General features: G+C 47.3%; 1 protein-coding gene across 1 annotated transcript in view; it reads right to left on the reverse strand.

Moving 5' to 3' along the window:
- Positions 1-1,298: 1,298 nt before the first annotated feature.
- Vwa3a (von Willebrand factor A domain containing 3A) overlaps positions 1,299-21,221 on the reverse strand; it is a 62,429-nt gene continuing 42,506 nt past the window's right edge. The window contains exons 20-35 of the mRNA XM_074059627.1: positions 21,055-21,199; positions 20,308-20,503; positions 18,578-18,648; positions 15,945-16,100; positions 14,604-14,694; positions 13,858-13,968; positions 12,877-12,974; positions 11,940-12,077; positions 10,312-10,420; positions 6,871-7,015; positions 5,879-6,023; positions 5,341-5,492; positions 4,330-4,453; positions 2,494-2,591; positions 2,266-2,331; positions 1,299-2,194 (exon numbers count right to left, since the gene is read on the reverse strand). Coding sequence (XP_073915728.1) covers positions 2,280-2,331; positions 2,494-2,591; positions 4,330-4,453; positions 5,341-5,492; positions 5,879-6,023; positions 6,871-7,015; positions 10,312-10,420; positions 11,940-12,077; positions 12,877-12,974; positions 13,858-13,968; positions 14,604-14,694; positions 15,945-16,100; positions 18,578-18,648; positions 20,308-20,503; positions 21,055-21,199 — 1,831 coding nt within the window. The 3' untranslated portion in view covers positions 1,299-2,194; positions 2,266-2,279. The remainder of the gene's footprint in view (positions 2,195-2,265; positions 2,332-2,493; positions 2,592-4,329; positions 4,454-5,340; positions 5,493-5,878; positions 6,024-6,870; positions 7,016-10,311; positions 10,421-11,939; positions 12,078-12,876; positions 12,975-13,857; positions 13,969-14,603; positions 14,695-15,944; positions 16,101-18,577; positions 18,649-20,307; positions 20,504-21,054; positions 21,200-21,221) is intronic.

The raw sequence follows: 21,221 nt of genomic DNA on the forward strand, positions 1-21,221 counted from the left end.
TGTAATGTTTTCCTGGGACCAGCCTCTGACCACGGATCCTCCTATCTATGCCTCTTGTATACCTGGGATGACAGGCATGCACCACCATGCCTGGCTTTTTGGTTGAGATGAGGGTCTCTAACTTTTTGTTTGTGCTGGCCTCAAACTACAATCCTTCCAATCTCTGCCTCCAGAATAGCTGGTATTATACATGAGCCACTGAACCTGGCAAATAAGATGCTTTTTTTTAAATATATATACTGAGCTACATCCTCAGTCCTCATTCTTCTTATAAAGCCACCAGGATTCTACCATGGGAGCTGTGCCCTGATGACCTTACTTGATTCTAATCGCCTCCTATAGGCCTCACCACTAAACACCAGGTCAAGTTCCCACTCTCCTAATACCTCACCATGAAGGTATCAAATGTCAACACATGAACACTTGGAGGACACATTCAGACCATTTTCAAACCACAGCAACATTCCTATGTAAGTACATTTCCACACCCCAGATGTCCCCTCTGTACCCTCACACATGGGGTAATCACTATTCAGACTTCTGTCTCCAATAATTACTTTTGCCTGAACTTGAACTTCATAACAATGGAACTTTACAGTGTGTACCTTGCATCTGGTTTCTTTTGCCCAACATTATTCATGAGATGACTGCATCTTGTTGAATATAGCTGTAGTCCATTCTCTTTCCACTGATGTGTAGTTTGTTCCTGTACAAATGTATCACAATTTGTCATTCTACCATTATAGACATTTGGTAGTTTCCAATTTGGGACTCTTAGAGCTACCATAAATATTCTTGCATATGTTGTGCACATGCATTCATTTCTCTAAGAGAATTGCTGGGTCACAGCCTGGGCATATGTTTTACTTTAGTAGAAATTTCTAGTTTTCCAAAATTGTTGAGCCAATTGACATTCTACTCCACCCCTATCCCAGCAGTATGAGCATTCTAACTGTTCCATATCTCGATATCACCAGCTTTTTTGGTTTTAGCCATTGTATTTCATTATGGTTTTAATTTGCATTTCCATGATAGGTGAGGCTGTCATGTGCACCTTTTCATATACCTATTGTCCATTTGTTCTTGTTTGAATCTTCTGTCCATTTTTAAAAATAAGGATGTTTATCTTTCTCACACTATTTTGAAGTTGTTTTTATATTCTGGATGAGTCTTCTAATAAAGTTTTATCTCACCTAAACTTTATACACACACACACACATACACACACACACACACACACACACACACACACACACACACCAATGATCACTTCCAGCAGTTAAAGTCACTTTGACCCTTTTAATGAAATAAAAGCAATATTTTTAATTTTGAAAAATGACCCCAGAGGACATAACATGTGTCACATCCATTTCACAATGGGACTGGGCCCACAAACGCAGCCTGAAGTTCACAGGCTTGAGCAGACCATTTGCTCTGGACTGGGTTCATTTTGGTTGGCAGGGGTAGAGGTGGCAATGAGACTGGGTTGTTTCTTCTTCTCCTAGGACACTGACACTCTGCCCTGGCCTGGGACCAGTACAATAGGAAGCATAGGGGAACCAGGGAGAAACAGCCTCATCCACCTTGTTTCCAGAGCTGGGCCCCTTTGCTCAGCTGGCCACTCACTGTTTACCACTGCCTGCCAGGTGGCAGCTTCTGGAAACCCACAGATGGTAAGGACAGCAGCCTCCTCCTGAGGGAGCTGCAATCAAGGGGAAGTCTTAGATAATTAAGCAGGGAATCATGACATGAAGTGCTCAGGCTACGAGAGGAAACTTCAACTATGCCTGGAGGTTCCCTGCTGTAGCGGGGTCCCAGGGACATCTTCATAGTAGAGTTGATTCATTTGAGCTGTGCCTTGATGGATGAGCAGGTGTCACAGGCAGGCACTCTATGTAGGGGGATTCCCAGAGCAACATTCTTGTGACTGGAGCATAGAGTGTGTTGGGGGACAGGGCAGGAGTGAGAGTAGACACAGAGATGGCACCGTACACAAAGAATAGCCTGCCCTCTCACAGCTTCCAGGTTGCCCTGGTGCCTGGAATAGTTTTTCCCATGGACGATCTGTGGGTCACAGCTTTCTTTGTCATGCTGCATTCTGGGCCAAAGTGTGCTCAATGAGTGGTTCTCCATGGAGTGGCCTTCCTGCTCAGAGGAGTCATAATTTTTGATCCTTCCCCACGGGTACAACTGTCTACAAAACAGAACATGTGGCTGGGTCCTTAGTGGGAGCTCAACAGGTGGGAGTCCATCCCTTGCCCTTACCTGAGAACACTTTTCTAGCAAAGAGGCACCTTTGGTTCCATGTTGTTTTTCTTCTGGAGTAGGGACCTGGTAGGCAGGAGGTGAAGGAGGATGGTTCCCCTGGGGCCCAGGAGAAGCAGGCAGGAGCTTGTGGAGCAAGGGTTCTGACCAAGGGCAGGCCCTGCCTTGATGGGGCCTGAGGACTGGGTGGCTGGACCAGGGGCAAGTGGGGGCTGCCAATAGGCATACCTGAAGATCTGGGCCTGCCTAAGGAAGCTTCTGGCCTTGGTGACCTCTTGGGCCAGTCTCCTTAAGTCATCTCCTTCAAACAGTGGCAGTGTGGGATCCTTGAAAAGGGGAAATGAATATAAAGTTCAGTACATTAAATCACTAAATGGGACCCCAAAAGCCTAAAATTTTAGATGAAGTTGTTTAGAGTGAATTAAATGCAGCCTCCCACCTGCAGCAGGAAATCCTGTGGACCTTAGCTTGCATGTCCCCAGGGACAGGAAGCTCACAACCTACCCAGGCAGCCATTCCACATGTGGGATACTTTGAAATCAGATGTTCAAGAGTTAGAGTGGGAAGGGGGCAGTGGCCAATCAAGATGGTCTCTGAACTTCAGTGAACTTGGCACCTCTCTGGCACAGCAGACACATGTGGTACATATTCCTACCTGACACTGCTTAGTCAGTGTCAGAAAAATGTCTCCAGCCCTTGCCCCATTTCTTCTTGTAAAATAGAGTGCCACAGAGCCTTGCCCTAAACACACATGCTCACAATAAGGATGCGCCCAGAAAGAGATAATGTCCCTTTCCCTGGCAGCAGTGGCCCAGCGGCCCCATTCTGCATGTAAAAACCATTCATGGAACCTAATGACTAAATCTTAAACTGTCAGCCTGCACAACATTGCCGGTTATTCTCCTGGGCACTTAGGGGAATATTCAGAAGGGTCTCCTGACCAAAGGATTCATGAGAGGCCACCCAGACTTCTGAAATGATGTCATGTCCATGAAAGTAAACTTTAACCTCCAAAAAGAAATCTAGGCTTTTTTTAAATGCTTTTTGAGACAGGGTCTCACCATGTCGTCAGTCCAGACTGGCCTTGAACTTGGAATCCTCCTGTCTCAATCCTCCTGAGTGCTGGGATTATAGTTATGTACCACCACACCCAGTACAAGAAATCGAGACGTCTGATTGGCTATTTTATTTGATCATCTGTTGCCTTGGAAATCAGTGAAAACACTTCATTCCTTAAATGGTTTAAATACATGCATCATTTTTCTATCAGATAGGAAGAGGAACATTGGAACCTGTGGGTCACTAGGTTTATGACCTAGTAGGTAAACTATGGCTTCTCTAGATCTGTTGCCTAACAGATAATCTGAATATCCGTGTTTTGATGAATGAGCCCAGGAAGACGGAGCCCAGGAATTAAAGCACACAGGCTCTGAGCATGGTGTCTTGGGCTCTGGCTTCCCCCTCCTTTGACTTTAGATGTGTTGTTAACTCCTTGAGCCTGTTTGTCCATCTAAGTGAGTGGAAGAGTGGTTGGGAGGACAAAAAGAAGTCACCTACAGAAAGCACTTATGCATATTGTAAATACTCAACAAAGGTAAGATGGTCTATTAACACTCCTAAAACCTGCTTCTTCCCGAACCTTGAGGACAGTTGGCTTAAAAGGAGAGTTGCAGGGACCTTTTCAGTCAATATTTTTCTTACAAGACCTACAAAGACCTGAGCAGGAAACCCAGGCTTATGATCTTTTATTATTTATTTATTTATCGGTGGTACTGGGTTTGAACTCAGGGCTTCATGCTTGCCAGGCAAGCACTGTAGCACTTGAGCCCCGCCCCCAGCCCTTTTTGCTTTAGTTTGTTTTATCCAATAGGGTCTCGTGCTTTTGCTTGGGTTCGCCTCACACTTGCATTCTCCTGCCTCTGCCTCCTGAGTAGATGGGTTTACAGGCAAACACCACCACAGCTGGCCACCTTGTGGATACTTTATTGAACATTTTCTTTTAGCAGTATTGGAGTTTGAACTAGAACTTTTTCAACAGACTTACATTGACAGCCCAGGACCTACCGTCTCCTTGATGAAACCTCTGGTGAGCAGGCCATGGATCCTGCTGAGCGTGTCTTCACCAACAAGGCAGTGGTAGCGCCCCCCAGTGAGGGAAGCCAGCTTCCTCAGGAACTCAACTGCTGCTCTGGGGGAGGAACAGAGGCCCAGGGGCTCACAGAGGCTGGGGGAGGCTTGGCTGAGCCCCAGGCCCATGAGGAACTTAAGGGAAAGTGGCCTGGCAATGAGCCTTGACTCTCACCACTGACACCATCTTTAACCCCATGAAGTACACTTTCCTGGCCAGTTACTGGAGATTCACCAAATTCCTGTTGCCACTTAGCCTAGACTCCATTAAAATACATGGGCAACATGTTCTGGTCCCCCATTCCTTTATCGGCCATCTCTCCAGTGTCTGCTGTGTGTTAGGCCTGTAAGAAGCACAGTATAACCTTTACAGAGCTCATGGGTTAGACAGAGAGTTTTGTGTATCTAAGTAATCAGTTTTGCTAATAATAAAGGAATTTGATGTTTTTGGTTTGGGGGCTGAGGATGGAACCCAGCACCTCATGCATGCTAACCACATGCTCTATCACTGAGCTCCACCCCCACCCAATAACGTTTCTGTGAAGGAGCTGGGGCTTGTCTAACATGTTCTTCTAAAGTAATCTTTTAGAAAAACGGTGCAACATCAATGTGTTTTCTTCTCTAGTTTTTTCCTTGCAAATATTCACAAATGTGTTTTTAAGAAAGGTTGGAAGACAATTGGGGTGCATCAATTCCAGGCTGGAGAGAAACAGAAGCTGGCCCATTGGTTGGTTGATTTGGGGTGGAGAAAGGGGTTTTGCTCTGCAATGTAATATCTGCTGAGGCCTCTAACAAAGCAATGTACTTCTCAATTCCTGACTTACAGGACAAGTGGTAGGGGGACTGATGTCTAAGAAAGGCCTGGGATGAGCTGAGGAGCTTAGGCCTCCCTGTCATGTGTGTGGTCCCAGGAAAAAAAGCAAGCTACTCCCAACCCCTGGTGCCCACCTGTCCATGCAGTTGAGGGAGATGGTGTGCACCTTCACTTTTCTGTCCTCCTGCAGCCTTTGGATGGCATTGAGGACAAAGCTGCAGCTTGTGTCTGGCTTCCCATCAGTCAGGAGGTACAGTCCTTGCGCATCAGGAAAGCTGAAAGCTTTCTGAGAGAGCACAAGAAGGTTATCGCCCTCGCAAGAAGGTTATCGCATGGGGACTCTCCAGGAATGGTAAAAACCAATTGTCCCCAAAGAAAATGTGTCTGATCAGATGCTACTGACCTATCCATTAACACTGAGATTCCCCTTTCAGCCTAAGACCACCAAGAACACAGCCTGCTTCCTACTGGTTAGCCCCAGGCAAGTCAGTTAACCTCTCTAAGCCTCTGTCTCTTCATCTTAAAGTGAACACAAGAATCCCTTTCTTATTGGGTTATTGGGAAGATGAAATGAAATAACAGGTTGCAAATCCCAAAGCTCATGCAATATCAGTATAAGGAGTGATGCTATTTCTGTTCTGCTACAGGGTCAGGTTCAAAGGCAGCACTTGCCAGCAATGCCTGCAAGACTGAGGTGCTCCCTTGAGCTTGTAGGTGAGTCACCCACTGCATAGCTTCGTGACATGCTTCATCTGTGGTCTCCACCAGAGTTTTCTGCCATGGCTGTAGGCCCTCAGCAAAGCTAAGCAGGTTAAAACTGGGGAGGACAGGTGAGAAGGAGATTGGTTAGACTGGGTCAGGCTGTGCTGAGTTGGTCACCTCTGTGAGGACTCTTCGCTTCCATCACTGAAGACCTCTACAATGAGACCTATTGCCCGTTGTGGGGGAGGGGGTGTCTGTGGGCCACCCAAGAGTGAGAGGATACATACTGAAGACTCTAGAGGCAGAAAGAAATAGATTTAAATCCCAGCTCAGCCACCAAATGGGTATGTGCTCTTGGACAAACGTCTCTCAGTCTTAGTTTTCTTTTCTGAAAAATGGGATAATAATAGGAACACTCATAGGGTCAAATCATGCCTGGAAAGTGTCTGCCTCATGGGAAGTGCTCAATAAATGTTTAATTTTGTCAATTTTTGAGGAAAGAATGAGACCCAGCCTGGGACCAGTGTTTCCTGCTGTCCCCTTGGGGTCAACCCTCTGCATAGAGAAAACAACTTCCTTCACTTAAAAATTAAGTTCAGTGATAGTGGTGTAGCTCATTGGCAGAGCGCTTGCCTAGTTTGCATGAGATCCTGGGTTCCATCCCTAATACTGCAAAGAAAAAAAAAATCAGGTCCAGAGAAAGTTACAATTCAAAGCTATTGGTGGTACCTTCACTGCGCTTGCAGCTGTCCCTGGGCCTAAGACGGAGTTTTAAAAAACACTTTTCCTTCTGCAGCCCAGCAGAATAGTGTTCTTTTCCTGCTCAATAAGCCATTCAGAAGGGCACCTCAGAAACCTCCAGGCTCCTTGGAACTGTGAGGAGGGCTGTGCCTGGTCCTAGCAACACTGGGGAACTGCCCTTTGGTCTCCTGACTTCATTCACTCACAGCCCTTCCTCCTACCTGTCACAGTGTTTCCGCAGCTGCTCCCAAATCAGCAGAACCAGCTCTGATTTCACCTGCTGCAGGTAGGGCCCCATGGACCCCGATGTATCCAACACGATGCATACTTTGCTCTCCAAGATGGCACCAAACAGCCGGCGGCTCCCTGCTCACACATGGGTGGACATAGGCAGGGGAAGGAATGAGGGGTCCTGCCTCAAAGGTTTTCCTTACTGTATCTATCAACACACCTATTGCCTGCCTGGTGATTGATAATGCACCCAACTGGGAGATGGCTTTGTAGTGGAGGTGGACAGGTCAGTTGTCCAAGGGCAGCTCCAGCTCTGGGCTTTGCCTGTGACAACTTGCACTGGTGGCTACAACATTGTAGGGCTTGAGATTCTGCCCTAAAATTATGTGAGTGGATTAAACAGTGTCACCATATTATTTGGAGCTGGAAAAGATGTCATAGTCAGGCAACAGGCAAACAGAAATTAACTGAGCATCCATTATGTGGACAAGAGAGGACCCCTGTCCTCATGGAGCTTACAGTCAGGCAAGGAAGATAGATGTCAGACAAATAATTACAACTCTGCTGATGGTCGTGAAAAGGAGTGTTATGGGCATGTAATGGGGAGAATTGAAGTTAGGTGGCTGTAGGCTGGGGAGCAGGGAAGCCAAGAATGAGCAGCAGTAGGGTTGTGGGGGAGCCTCTGAGGAGGCTCTGAGAGATAGGTAGGGCGTGCTGAAGAGCAGAGAGAAAGCCAATGTGGGGGACAAAGCAAGGTTGGAGAGAGAGACCCATGGGGACAGGGAGGAGAGGTAAAGCAGAGAAGTTGTTCAAGGGGTTGGAATTCAGCACAAGGGAAGCCCCAGAGGGCTTGGTGACTTGCCAGGATGCCACAGCCTGGCAGTGGCAGAGTTGAGGTTCCTACCCAGATCCTGATTGGCAATTTAGTTAGGTAACCTTTGACACTGGGCTAAACAGAGGTGACACTGGGGAGCTAGACAACCAGGCGATGTGTCCAACAATCTGGAAACACCTCTAGAATTCATTAGGGCAGCAGAAAAAATTGATGAACTGCTATAAAATGGACCTATCACTCTCCACAACAAGTGAACCTCCTGCCCATGGGTCTCCCAGGACTCATCTGGGCATTTCATGACAAAGCAAGTGTCAAAAGAAGAATAAGAGGGAAGCCAGTTGGCACTGGTGGCTCACGCCTGCAATCCTAACTACTTGGGAGTCTGAGATTGGGAGGATCACCATTTGAGGCCAGCCCAGGTAAATGGTTCATTAGACCCTCTCAAAAATACCCAACACAAAAATGGGCTGGTGGAGTGACTCAAGTGGTAAAGAGGCTACCTAACAAGCCTGAGGCCCTGAGTTAAAGAGAGAGAGAGAGAGAGAGAGAAAGCAAATCTGAGAATATAGGGAGTCCTATAAGGATGTCCAGCCAGCTGGTCAGCCCGAGAGGGACCTCTAACCACAAATGTCCTGCTGATCCCCTTAGTAACCAGACAGTGGGGACAGTGAAAGCCACTAAGCTCTGTCATTTTCTTTTTACCTCCTGAATCTCTAACTCTGCCCATTTCATCTATCCCCCTCACCACTACCCCAGCCAGCTCTCAATCTCCCCACTGTGCTACAGCTAGGTCACTCTCATTCCACTCCATCACCTTCTCCTTATTTAAAATCTTTTAAGCTGGGCATGGTGGCACACAGTTGTAATCCCAGGAGCAAGCAGGGACAGGAGGATCTCCACCTGGAGTTCAAGGCCACTCTTGGGCTCCATAGCAATTTGGAGGCTAGCTTGGGCTATATAGCAAGAACCCATCTCAAAACCCTAAAACAATTTCAAAAGAAGCACAATCTTTTAATGACTTTCCATTGCTGCTAATAAAAAAGTCCGTGCCTTGCACGCATCTCTCAGGTGGTCTCTGGCTGGGCCCTACTTGGCCATACTGCCTTCCTTCACTTTAGTCTGAACTCTGCACCCTCCCTCCCACTCAGCACCTCAGCATGGGTTGAGCATCCACTGTGTGTCCAGCACACCATGAGTTCTTTCCTTTTTCTGCACTGTTCAGAACTCAGCTCAAACATTTCCTTGGGAAAGCCTTCCTTACCCTTCCTGTCCAGGTCAACTGCTGCTCCTAGCACTGTGGGCCTCCGCTCCCTGCCCTTGTTACAGCTGTGATATTAGACTTGTTTGTGACTCTTTGGTTGAGATCTAATTCATCTAGGACCCCAGGCTCTGTGAGTTCAAGGACCATGTTGGGATTACTTTCCACCCTTTCCCTAGTACTCAATACTTACTTGTTGAATGAATGAGAGAATGAGTGAAACCACTGGGTAAGTTTTGAACTATGAGTTTTCAGATATGGACCCGTGTGTGAGGCAGGGGACCTCATACTGCAAAAGAGGGAGCTGAGTCTCCACCTTCAGCCCTTCCTAGTGGTCAGTGTGAGCTGGGAATGGGGAAAGGTCCACTCTTTCTTTGCCTCACTCCAGCCTCTGTCCTGACAATGACCCCCTGAGCTTGCAGCCTCCTCTGGAGGTTTTGAAAAGCAGCAGTAGTTAGCTAGCACCTGTGTGGCTCACACCTGTAATCCTAGCTACTCAGGAGCAAAGATCAGGAGGATTGTGGTTCAAAGCCAGCCTGGGCAAATAGTTTGAGAGACCCAACACAAAAACAGGCTGGTGGACTGGCTCAAGATATAGGCCCTGAATTCAAACCCCAGTATGCAAAAAAAAAAAAAAAAAAAAAAGAAAGAAAAAAGAAAGAAAGAACAAAAAGCAGCAATTATGATCACATGTAGGCTCTACTGCAGAGAATAGGACCTGATGGATCTGCACAGGATCCTGCATTGCTCATACACAGCCACCTGTTGGAAGGAACTTCCTCCTCCTTCCCAGAACACTTCAGGCCCCAAAACCTAAATCCCCTCCTGTCTGGTTCCAGCTGTTAGTCTGGTCTCTTAGCCTCAATGCTTCAGACCATCTCTTAACTCCAAGCCCCCCAACCAAAAAAAAAAAAATTCAAGCCACCCACCTCTGGGATGTTAGCCTGGCTTTCTGCCTACCCCATCCATTCACCTGCCACAGAGGCAGCTGGGTGCTCCTGGAGAGAAGCACAGAGGGCATCCTCTAGGTCACGCCCTCCCATCTCCACCTCCACAGGTTCATTGGGGCTCAGTCAGTAAGAAGGGGAGCTACGTGTCATGGACAGGAAGGTGAGGTGTCAGATGTCCTCAAGATGGCCTGATCTCTCTGTGGCTCTATGGTCAAGACTTCACCCTCCTGTCACCTAGCAACTTACCTGACGTCTGAATCAGGGGCTCATATAATACCTGATGACCCTCCTGGCTGAGGGCCTGGTCTTAGAAGGACTAATGCTGGAGTCCCAGGTCAACCTTTCTGTTCCTCAGGCCCCCCATCCCCAAGGCAGCAGGCAGGCTCACCTGACAGTAGCCACTGCAGCCTCTGCACGTAGCAGTGCATCACTTTCTCCAAGTCTGAGATGTACACCTCCATCTCCCACAGCGTCCTCTTGAGGTGCCGTACCACTCCCTGGATGAGGCAAAGAAGGCAGAAACCCATCAGCTAGCTCTTCAGCCTCAGCACCCCAAAACAGTTTATTCCATTGTGATCAACAACTCCAAAAACAGGTTTTGTTTTTTTTTTCCAGTACTGGGGTTTAAACTCAGGGCCTCATGCTTGCTAGGCAGGCACTATACCACTTGAGCCACTCCACCAACCCAGAGCATACATTTTAATTAATTAATTAATTAATTTTTGAGATGGGGTCTTGATATGTAGCCCAGGCTGGCCTCAAACTTGCAATCCTCCTGCCTCAGCCTCCCAAGTACTGGGATTACAGGTGTTCACTATTGTTTACTTGGAAGCTCTTTTTTCCTTTTATTAACTACTAGAGGGCTGAGTGTGGTGGTACACATCTATAATCCCAGCTACTTAGTTGGCATACATAGGAGAATCTTGGTCTGAGGTCAGCCCCAGGAGAAAACGTGAGATACTTTCTGAAACATAACTAAAGCAAAAAGGGCTAGGGGTGAGACTCAGGGGGTAGAGTTCCTGCCTAGCAAGTGCAAGGCCCTGAGTTCAAACCCCAGTCCTCACAGGGCTTGGGGGGGATTATTAGATTTATTGTTCTATGAAGGAGTGGGGGGATTAGTATGGTACTTTACGATGAATGCAGTCACTGTGGTAAGAAAAAACACATTATCTCCAAGTTTTAAAATAGACAATGCTTAATGGTGGGGTGAGAAGTCCATAAATTTTAAACTGGAGAATGACCTCAGGTGGAGAGGGACAGCATGCTAAGACGATCATAAGTTCTTCTTGTGGGTAACTGCGAATTTGAGGGTTATTTTTAGTTCCCTCTAATGCTGATAATGAGCCAGGCACCGGAGGCTCATGCCTGTAATCCTAGCTACTCAGGAGACAGAGATCAGGAGGACCACAGTTTGAAACCGGCCTGGGCAAATAGTTTGTGAGACCCTATCCCAAAGAAAACCCATCACAAAAAATGTGCTGGTGGAGTGGCTCAAGATGAAGGCCCTGAGTTCAAACCCCAGGACTGCAAAAAGCAAACAAACAAAAAAACACAGTAAAAATGCTGATAATGTAATATAAAAGGGAAATGATCAGATTTTTACCTTATACTAAATTTACTTGTTCCAACATCAAAGCAGTTAAAAAAAAATAATAACTTTCCCAAAGTAGAAAACAGAGAAGGGAACTCGTTGCCTCCTGTCGTAACCCCATTTGCTGCCAGCCTGACAAAGCCGTGGTCAGCACTGGGGGCACCAAGTTCTTTTGTGTGAGTACTTCTGCTAAGCCCAGAACTTGTACGCATTTCTCACAGTGGGGTGGGGTGGGGAATCTACTCTGGAGTGTGATCTCAGGCCTTGACTTAACTTTTTCCATAACAGGGTTCTGTATTTCTTTCTGGCTGAGGGCAGCTCTACTTTGGGGGGGTGGGGCTCTTTAAGTGGGAACAGAGGCCAGGTGCATGACAAGAGGCAAGGAGCTGGGGAGAAAGCTGGGGAGTAACAGCACTGTGACTTACGTTGACCTCAATGCTGGGGAAGGCACTGCAGTGTCTGGCGGATGCTGGCCTCTGTGCTGCCTTTTGATGGCTACAGTTGGGACCAATGCATCTGGAAATCTCCATCTTCAGTTTTTTCAGCCCATAATTTGCTACCCACTTTAGAATACAGGAAAGAACATTATCTAGGCAACTGATGCTTAATTGAGTGATTGATTGTCTGACATCTGTCTCGTGTTGGAAATGGGGGTCCTGAGTTCTCACGAGCATCCATCACACACAGGTTCATACCTAGCTCTGGGGAAAAGAGTCACAAGACATGGGGAACAGGGAACAGAACTTATTGAGCACCTATTCATCCTTTGTGTAGAGGACATTGTTCTTTTCCAATATTCTATTCAACCCTCCACCACACAATTTGGGTGGAAAGTCCTGATTGGTTTAAAGTCCAGACTATATAACCTATTAGGCTGATCTCAGGTTCTCTTATCAAAACAAGAGATGCCAGAATAGGCATGCAATAACCAATCAGAAAATGGCATCCAGGACTGGCCCAATCAGAACCAAGTTAAGACTTCCATTGAATGGTTGTGGGAAGATGATATGAAAACAAGGGGGATTTGTTGCTTGCAATCAGAAGGATCTGATACCGTTAAAATACTTCCCACAAAATACACTTTAATGATTCTCACATTACTCTAATTAGGTCGGTGCAATTGTCTTCAATTTTACAAACATACACATTGAGATCAAGTGTGGCTATGACTGCCCCTTTGTCAGGAAGTAGCAGAACTGGATTTTGAACTTAGGTCTATTTAGCCATTATCTCATCCACCCCAGTAAGCAGTCATTCTTACCAAGTTTGTCCTTTCTTCCAAGTATGCCCACCCTCCTGGAAGTAATGGTTGGTGTAAGGAATTGTTGTCTGGGGTAATGTGCTGGTTCACACAACTTATACCTCTTGACTTGAGCAAATGGTATCCTTTCTGGGCAGCTCAATAGAAGAGCCAGTCCTCCTTACCCTTCTTCTTTGAGGGTATTTCTTATACACAGAGCCTAGGAGAAACAGAGGAAGGTCACCTTGTACACACTTAGCCTTCTTCTTCCTCCCTGAGACACCCCCCATTTCTCATGTCAATTTCTCTGTCAGTCAAGTTAGTTGCAAAATTCCTTAAATGCAATTTGCTGAAGAGGTAGAAAGGGAGCTCTTAGGTGGAGGGGAAGGACTCCTCAGGACCTCCCTTCACATAGCAATAAATCGCTCCTGGGATGGGTACTGATATGGTTTGGATATGAAGTGTCCCCCCAAAAGGGTCATGTATTGAATGCTTGGTCCCCAGCTTACAGAGCTATTCTGGGAGGTGGAAACTTTAGGAGACAGGGCTAAGCTGGAGGAAGTAGGTCACTGGGGCATGCCTTTGAAGGTTGTATATGGTTCCTGGCCCCTTCTCTCTCTGCTTCCTATCAGTCATGATGGGAGCTGCTCTGCCCTGCCCTCCTACCTCTGAAACCATGAGACAAAATAAATCCTTCCTCTAAGTTTTTCTCCCAGCATTTTGGTCACAGCTACAGAAAGCTAACTATCACAGGTTCGATTTCACGATACTCCATCAGGCTGGCCTAGAGAAATCTTCACTCCCTTCTCTATCAGCCTCAGAGCTAAGAAGGCTGCCCCTCATGGATGGCACCAGAGTACTCAAGGACTATGGGAGAGCTCCTTTGAATATTGACTTCTGTCATTCTTTGACAGTGTTGAGATTTTGCCTGACCACTTCCTTGGGTTGGGACAATTGAGTTGTTTGAAGACAGACCAGCTCCAGGGGCCTTGCAGGGATAGCAGTCAGAGTGGTGGAGAGATCTCCTCCTCTCAGAGACTGCTGTTCTTATATTTCCCACAGGGCCAGACTGCTGTTCAGACACTGTGTAGACTCCAGCTTACCCACTTTATTCCCGGTCTCTGTATAGAATAGGGAGAGAGCCATCTCTGCCGACCTGGATTTTGTCTTCCTCCTCTGTTCTGCTGTCCCTTCTTTCCTGGGCAGGGCTGCAGCTGGAGGATGTTAGCTTGTTGGTTGGGCCGGCCTTGTGGGTTCCTGAGCTACAGCTAGGAAGCCTGGCTTAGCGATGTCTCCATTTTAGCTATGCTCTATCCCTGGAAGTCAGGCTCTGAGATGGCCTTTAGGCACCCCTTGTCCTTGCCTCAGGTCCCCTGGCTTTGTCTAGATCAGTAACAGCTAGGGCTATCAAACCAAGTCCTGACAGGCAACAGGCATGGCACTAAGGACTTTGTATGCCCTGTGTCATGAGCTAGTAAGTAGAGTGAAGTCTCCACGCTGATCTTCCTGACTGCAGAACTCTGCCCTGAGTTGTTCTGCTATATCTTAGGCCTTAGAATAAAGATGTCTGGTCTTTGGTTTATGAGCTGAATACTTTCATAGAAATAGGATGGGCCCTCCCAAGGAGCTTGTACCTTCTCAGCCCTCTGAGCCCGAATTTCCCTGTCAGTAAAATGAGGACACAACAGAAAACCCTCAGCATGGAACTGATTGTGACAGACTTTACATGGGACCATCTTCGCAGATGGGCTGGGACACGTCAAGACTCATGATCCACTGATCATTTAGTGTCTGTTGTTATGGATCCATGGCTCATGCCCTGTCCCCTACCCCCGCGGCCATGCCTTACCTGGGGAGGTGACTGCTCCAACACTGAGTGGACGCCACTTCAGAGCTTTCAATGAGGGGCTTTTCTCTCTGTCCGGGTCATCTTTAATGTTCTAGAAAATAGGCCCTCTTTCTCATCAGAGGCCTGTTTTCCTGTGGCAGTCGCTACCCTGTCACCCCACCCTTTGTCAATCAGGAACTTTGCAGGGATGGACCATCTTCTGCAGCAGGTTTAGAGAGGACTCTGATCTTGGGAATGAGTAAATATATGCATGTGTCTTATGTGTGTATGGTACAAAGAGTGCCCAGAATGTGGAGCTAGTTAAAGTTACTAGGGCTCTGCACCAGCTGACACCTCTGTGTGAGCTGCTGTGACAATGGCTTGGATCCTGCCACTTTCAGGAGCCCCTGGAGTGGGGTCAGAAGGTCTGTTCGAGGCCTAAGCCTCCTCACTCCAAGGACCTTTAGGTTTGGGGGAATTTTTTTTTTTTGGCAGCACTGGGGTTTGAATTCAGGGCCTCACACTTGCCAGGCAGGCGCTCTACCACTTCAGGCACTCTACCAGCCCATCCGAGGACCTTTGGGAACCCCTGAAGGCTGACAGGAAGACACTGAGATTCTGGGAACTCCCCCAGAATTTGGGAGGGTAAGAGAGGACTATATGTTAAGACCTGGTGGAGTTCTTTGAACGAGGCAGTGGCTGAATGCACAGAAAGCCCCAGAACTGCAGCTCCCCAGCTGGAAATAAGCTATACCCTCTCTGGGTTGCATTTCTTCATTCTGAAACTGTGCTGTGTTCACTAGGATCTCAGCCAGCAAGCTGCTGGAGGACTTCTGGGTTTCACTGCCCACTCTGCTCCAACATGCTGCATGGGGCCTCTGACTGTGGGAGGAGTGGCTGTTTTATGCAGGACACATTTGACAGACTGTGAACAGGGCCATATCCTGGTAGGCCCAGGCCTGACCTTAGGTTCCTATCTGGTGCCTGCTAAGCCTTGGGCTGCACCAGCAAGGTCCCACTGGGGACCTCATTCCTTTGCTCCACAAAAGCCTCCAGGGGAGTTATGGGTGCCATGGTGGGTGCCAGTAAGTAACCTGGAGTCCTAATACCAGGCTAGGGAACAAAGCTGGGAGAGATAGGTAGAGCCAAAGGTGGGTGCCAGGGGTGCCCCCAGAGCTGAGAAGTAGGTCCCCACCCTGGAGGCAGTGTGGGAGGCACCCATAAGACACATGCCTGAAGGCCCTGCCCCACCATGCTGGCCTGTGGCCTGGGGTCTGGCTCAGCCATTTTTAGACCTAGGAAAGACCAGGAGACAAGCTGGACACAAAATCCTCTGCGTGTTATCAGGGAGGGGAGTCAAACCATTCTGGTCACCGAGGGGTCTGTGGGCTTGGGAGGACAGAATTTCTTGGGCTGACTTCTTTGCTTGAGCATCGCAGGTTTATCTTTCAGGAGGGCTGCACTTTTTTCCAGTTCTTTTCTTGAATGGTTCTTCAGGGAGGCCACCAGTAAGGCACACTACAAAGGGAATAAGGAGGGTCAGCAGTATCCTGGCCACTGGGGACAGACAGACACACATGCACAGCAGGGAGACTTGCCATGCCTCTTTCCCCATCAAATGCCAAGTGCTGTGGATTATTAAGATGTACCAGGCACTAGGGTCTCAAGATCTCAGGCCAATAAGACATGCCAACCATGCCACAGGGCAGTGCTGTCTTGTCATCATTGTACAGACAAGGAAGCAAAGCTTGGTAAGCATAAGGTTCTTGTCCAAGGCCACACTGTTCCTAAGTGGGGAGCTTCTAGGCCAGTGCTCTTTCCATTGTAAGTCCCTTGAACAGCCACAGGTGCTGACCAGCTCACCCTGTGTCCAGGACCCACTCCTAATGCTGGCAAAATCATAGTGAAATATTTATTTCTTTTGCCTCCATTTTTTGTTGTTGTTGAGATAGGGTCTCACTATGTAGATGAGACTGGCCTGGAACTCCTGATTCTTCTGCCTCAGCTTCCAGAATAGCTGAGATTACAGATATGTACCACCATGCCTGGCCTGGCTCTTGCCTACAAATTTCTCAGCTACTTGAAAGCTTCTCCAGTAATTATTCTCAAAGTGCTAGAGGACACCTTTCAAATGTAAATTAGCAGCCAGGTATGGTGCTAATGTGATCTCAGCACTGGGAGGCTGAGACAGCAGGATGTGAGTTATAGGCCAGCCTACATAGTAAGACCATCTGAAAAAAGAAAACAAAGCAAAAATTTAAGCATTCTGAGGAAGGGTGGATTAAACCATTCTTGCTCACTAACACCTTGTATTAGATGAGGGGATGGGAGAGCCTGCACCTGAGGAAAAGCAAAGGAACCAGCCAGCCTTTAGGGAAGAAGCTAAGGCACACCTGGGGAGCCACAGACCTATGGGTACAATGACAACAGGGGAAAACAACACACAGATGTGGACCTGCCCTCCAAGGAGTTCAGTCTAGGAGGGGTGAATTTGCGAAAGCAGTAACTAACATGTGGGTCATGATAACCTTCACCATGACCTTGACCATGGTGCCTACAAGCTGTCTGTCCATCCCTGAGGCTTGAACTGCCTCAAATCTCTATCTTCAGCTCATATATTTTCCCACTTGCCTGTGGGGTCTTCTCACTTGTTATCTCATAGGCCCCACAAATTTCCCTTTGTCCAAGACCACCTTCCCTGCACCTATCATGGGCTCCCATTGTTTTCTCTCTCGTGGTCAGTGGTACCTCCATTTACCGGTTGCTCAGCAAGGAACTTGAAATTACTCTTCATTTCTTCCCTCTCACCCTGCATGTTCCATCAGGTACAAGTCTGGTCAATTCTTCCTTATACGTGTTCTGTCTCTTCCCTTATTTCCATTCTCATTGCTCCTGATTTGAGCTGACCTTTTCCTACCTCTTTGATCACACCTTGTGCTGCTCACCTCCCCTTTCTGGGAAAGTAACATTTTAGGGAGCAAGCCACAGAAGATCTGGAGGGGAATGGCAGACAGGGGAAACGGTACAAAGGCCCTGACTTGATGTGTTCAAGGAATTCAAGGAGGCCAGGAGGTATAAACCAAACATCAGTGACCTACAGAAGACCCCTATGCTCCATCTGATGGCTTAGGAGTCAGTGTGCATCAGGACATGAAGAGGGGACACAGTGTGGGGTGAGTTGTGTCCCCTACAAAGGTATGTTGAAGTCTGACCTCTGGTATCTGCTAATATGAGCTCACTTGGAAACAGGGTCTTTGTAAACGTGATTAAGATGTAAGTTAAATAGGGTGGATCCTTAATTTAATCTGTCCCTTGTGAGAGAAGAGACACAGACATGCACAGAAGGAAACAGTCATGTGTAGATGGAGGCTGAGGTTGGAATTATGCTCTCAAAGCCAAGGAATGCCAAAGAGGGAGTTTGGGAAAAAAAACAAACTTTCATGGCTCCTTTGAGCCACCTTCTCTAACAGGGTTAACAGGTCTTGGTAGGTTTAATCCAGTTAGAGCAAAGAATCCTGGCAAGTGAGTTCAGTATGATCCACACCACCCTTGATATCTGATCAGGTTCTTCATTCCCCATCCTTGACCTCGAAATCTTTGACCTGCCTTTATCTAGAACCCTCTGCTTGAATGACTAATCAAGTTCCTCTTGTCATTTTCTATCCCAGCTACCTTGGCTGTGTCTGGAGTCAAGTTCAACATTGCAATCCTATTGCAATAGCCATAAATAAAGTCTTCCACACCATTTGCAACAGTCACCCAGTGCATTTTTTTTCCCACTAAAGCAAGTAAGAGGCAAGGGAGGATTTTGCCCAGATCCTTCAGTGGGAGCACAGCTCTGTTGGCCCCTTGATTTCAGACTCATAGCCTCTGGAAGAGTAGGAGAATAAATGTCTTTTGTTTTGAGCTGCCTGGTTTGTAGTATTTTGTTATGGTGGCCCCAGGACATTAATATAGAAGCCAGTACAGGTATTTGGTTCCAGCCCAAAGCTTACCTTTTGGGAGTAGTTGATGGCCTTTTCTATTTCAGATATGATGTCACTGATGTCATCACTCTCATAAATGCCTAGAAACAAAGCACATTGTGAGTTTGGGGAGGGGTTGTGGGTCCTGGCAATTTTCCACATCTGGATATATGAGGGCGATATGGAGGTGATCCAAGCTCAAGGGGCAAGAATGAACCATAATGGGTTGAGCTGACCAGTGCCCGTCCCTACACTGTCCGTGGTATGTGGTCACCAACAGTGGGGCTGACCTTAGGACCCAGTGTGCTGCTCACAGGTTAGATGTAGAGTTCTTGCTGCTCCACGGAATAAAAGGAACTACCTGGGATTCTTTGTATAACTAATGTCTATAGTGAACGTCGATGTCCCATGGGACAGGGACTTGCATGTAAGGTTAAGACCATGGACTCTAGTGCTGGCCTGCTGGGTTTAGCTCCTGGCTTTTGGATTCTTGCATCTCAGCTTCCCATCACCTACTTCATAGGGTCACTGAGGGAGTGAGGCCTAATATACATAAAATGCTTAGAACTGCATCTAGTAGTGGCCTATGAGCATTTGCTGTTATTAGTAATAAATGTACATGTCCAGTACTCTTTAGGGAAAAGAGTAGAGAAGCATCCCAGAGTTTCAGCCCAGAGAGGCTATCAATGTTGTAGCCACATGCACAGCATGGCTTTGGGAGCCACTTCATCTGTGAGTCAGTCAGAGGGGTTGCAAGCCCTGGTGTGTCCCAGCCTGTCATTCCTGTGTTGTCATGGTTTTGTGTCTGCTTATCACCTAAGCCATTATTTACTTTATAAATGTTTTTTAGTCCATTCCCTTTTTGTTTACCAAAATGTATAGTTTAAAAAGAAAATGTATGTAACTGCCAGCAATGGAAAGTCAGCATTTTTCTAAGATATATTAAAACAAGTGTGTACTTATCACATATATGAGTTACTCTGTGTACCATCTACAGCTATCCTGTGGGTCACCTGTTGTGAACATATCACTTTGGGAAATGTTAGTCTAAGGGTGTTAGGATGACTTCTAGATCTGATACTCTAAAATACTCCATTTTTTTGTGCCGGGACACAAACACAAGGGCCTCAAGTATGCCAGGCAAGCACTCTACCACTGAGCTATATCCCCAGATCTGATATTCTAAAATATTTTTAAAGTTTTACCTTTTAAAAAAGTTTTTTTTTAAGTTGTAGTAAAATAAGCATAACATAAAAATTACCCTTTTTGGAGGGATTACTGGGGATTGAGCTCAGGGCTTTGTGCACAAAACACTTGTTCTACCACTGAGCTACACCCTGGGTTCTCAGTCATTTTTAAGTACACAGTTCAGCCAGAGTCACTAAGCACGTTCATGTTTGTGCAGCCATCACCACTACTAACTTCCAAAATAGTAGTTTTGCATTCTTACTTGTTTTTTGTTTACTTTTTTGGTGCTAGGGATGAAAACCAGGGTCTATGCACTCTACCACTGAGCTACATTCCCAGTCCCTAATTTTATATTTTCAAATAGAATTTTTTTTTTTTTTACAGTACTGGGGTTTGCAGTCAAGGCTTTGTGCCTCCTAGGCAGGCAATCTACTGCTTGAGTCATGTCTCCAGCCCTAAAATATGATTTTCATATACTAATTTTCTGGAATAAATCAATGACATAAGGGAGCCATGCCAGTGCTGAGACACTGTGTGGAGAGAGGTGGAAGCACCAGATAACGGTCACGTACCTGTGTTTCCAAACCAGTGGAAACGGCCACCGGTAGCCCGGGTGACCTCCCTGTAGGCAGCGGCTGTGTCCGTGCGGCTGGCATAGTAGGCAGGGAGCATAGTGTCCATCTGTGGCTCGCTCACGTAAAAGAGACACACATTAAGCTGGAGGTCGCAGCCTCCACAGGCCTCGGCCATGTAGGCGCTGAGCGTGGACTGTTGGGGAGAGAAGGCAGGAGGCCCATAGCTGAGTGCCTGGGAACAGCTGGTCTCCTAAACAGTTCAGCCTAATTGATCTTTATTGAAGGCTTACTATGTGCCTGGTCTAGTGCCTGGACCTGAGCACAGAAACACATGAGTCTCATTTCTCTCAACATCCAAGTAGGGCGTGGCTGGGACCTGGAGTCAAGATTTGGTTGCACCAGGTGTGATCTGTGACCAGCAACATGGATATCCCCCAGGAACTTGCCAGAAATGCAGTTCAGGCCCCACTCAGACCTGCTGAGCCAGGAACTGCCTCTTCACATCCCCAGGTTCTGGTCTGCGTGGTACAGGTTGAAAAGGGATGGTTCAGAAAGCATACTGGGGCTGGGGGTGCAACTCAGAGGTCGAGCACTTGCCTAGCTTGCACAGGGCCCTGGGTTCCATCCCCAGAACCACAAAAAGAAAAAGGAAATCAGGCTGGAGCAGCTGCTGTGAGGCACCACCTGGGGGAAGGAGGATGGGGTTACAAGAGACAACAGATGCTCTGGATGGGGCCTACCCACCACATCCTGGTCGGGGATGCCCCCTGTGAAGAGGTAGATGCCCTGTGATTGGTATTTGTCTTTGTCCTTGAAGTCTACTTCCACAGCTTTCCGCAGGGCACTGAGGACATTCCTGCTGCCTTGACACCTCAGGCCCAGGGCCCACCTGGGGAAGTAGGAGTGAGGCT

This window comes from Castor canadensis, chromosome 17 (assembly GCF_047511655.1).
Source record: "Castor canadensis chromosome 17, mCasCan1.hap1v2, whole genome shotgun sequence".
NCBI lineage: Eukaryota > Metazoa > Chordata > Mammalia > Rodentia > Castoridae > Castor > Castor canadensis.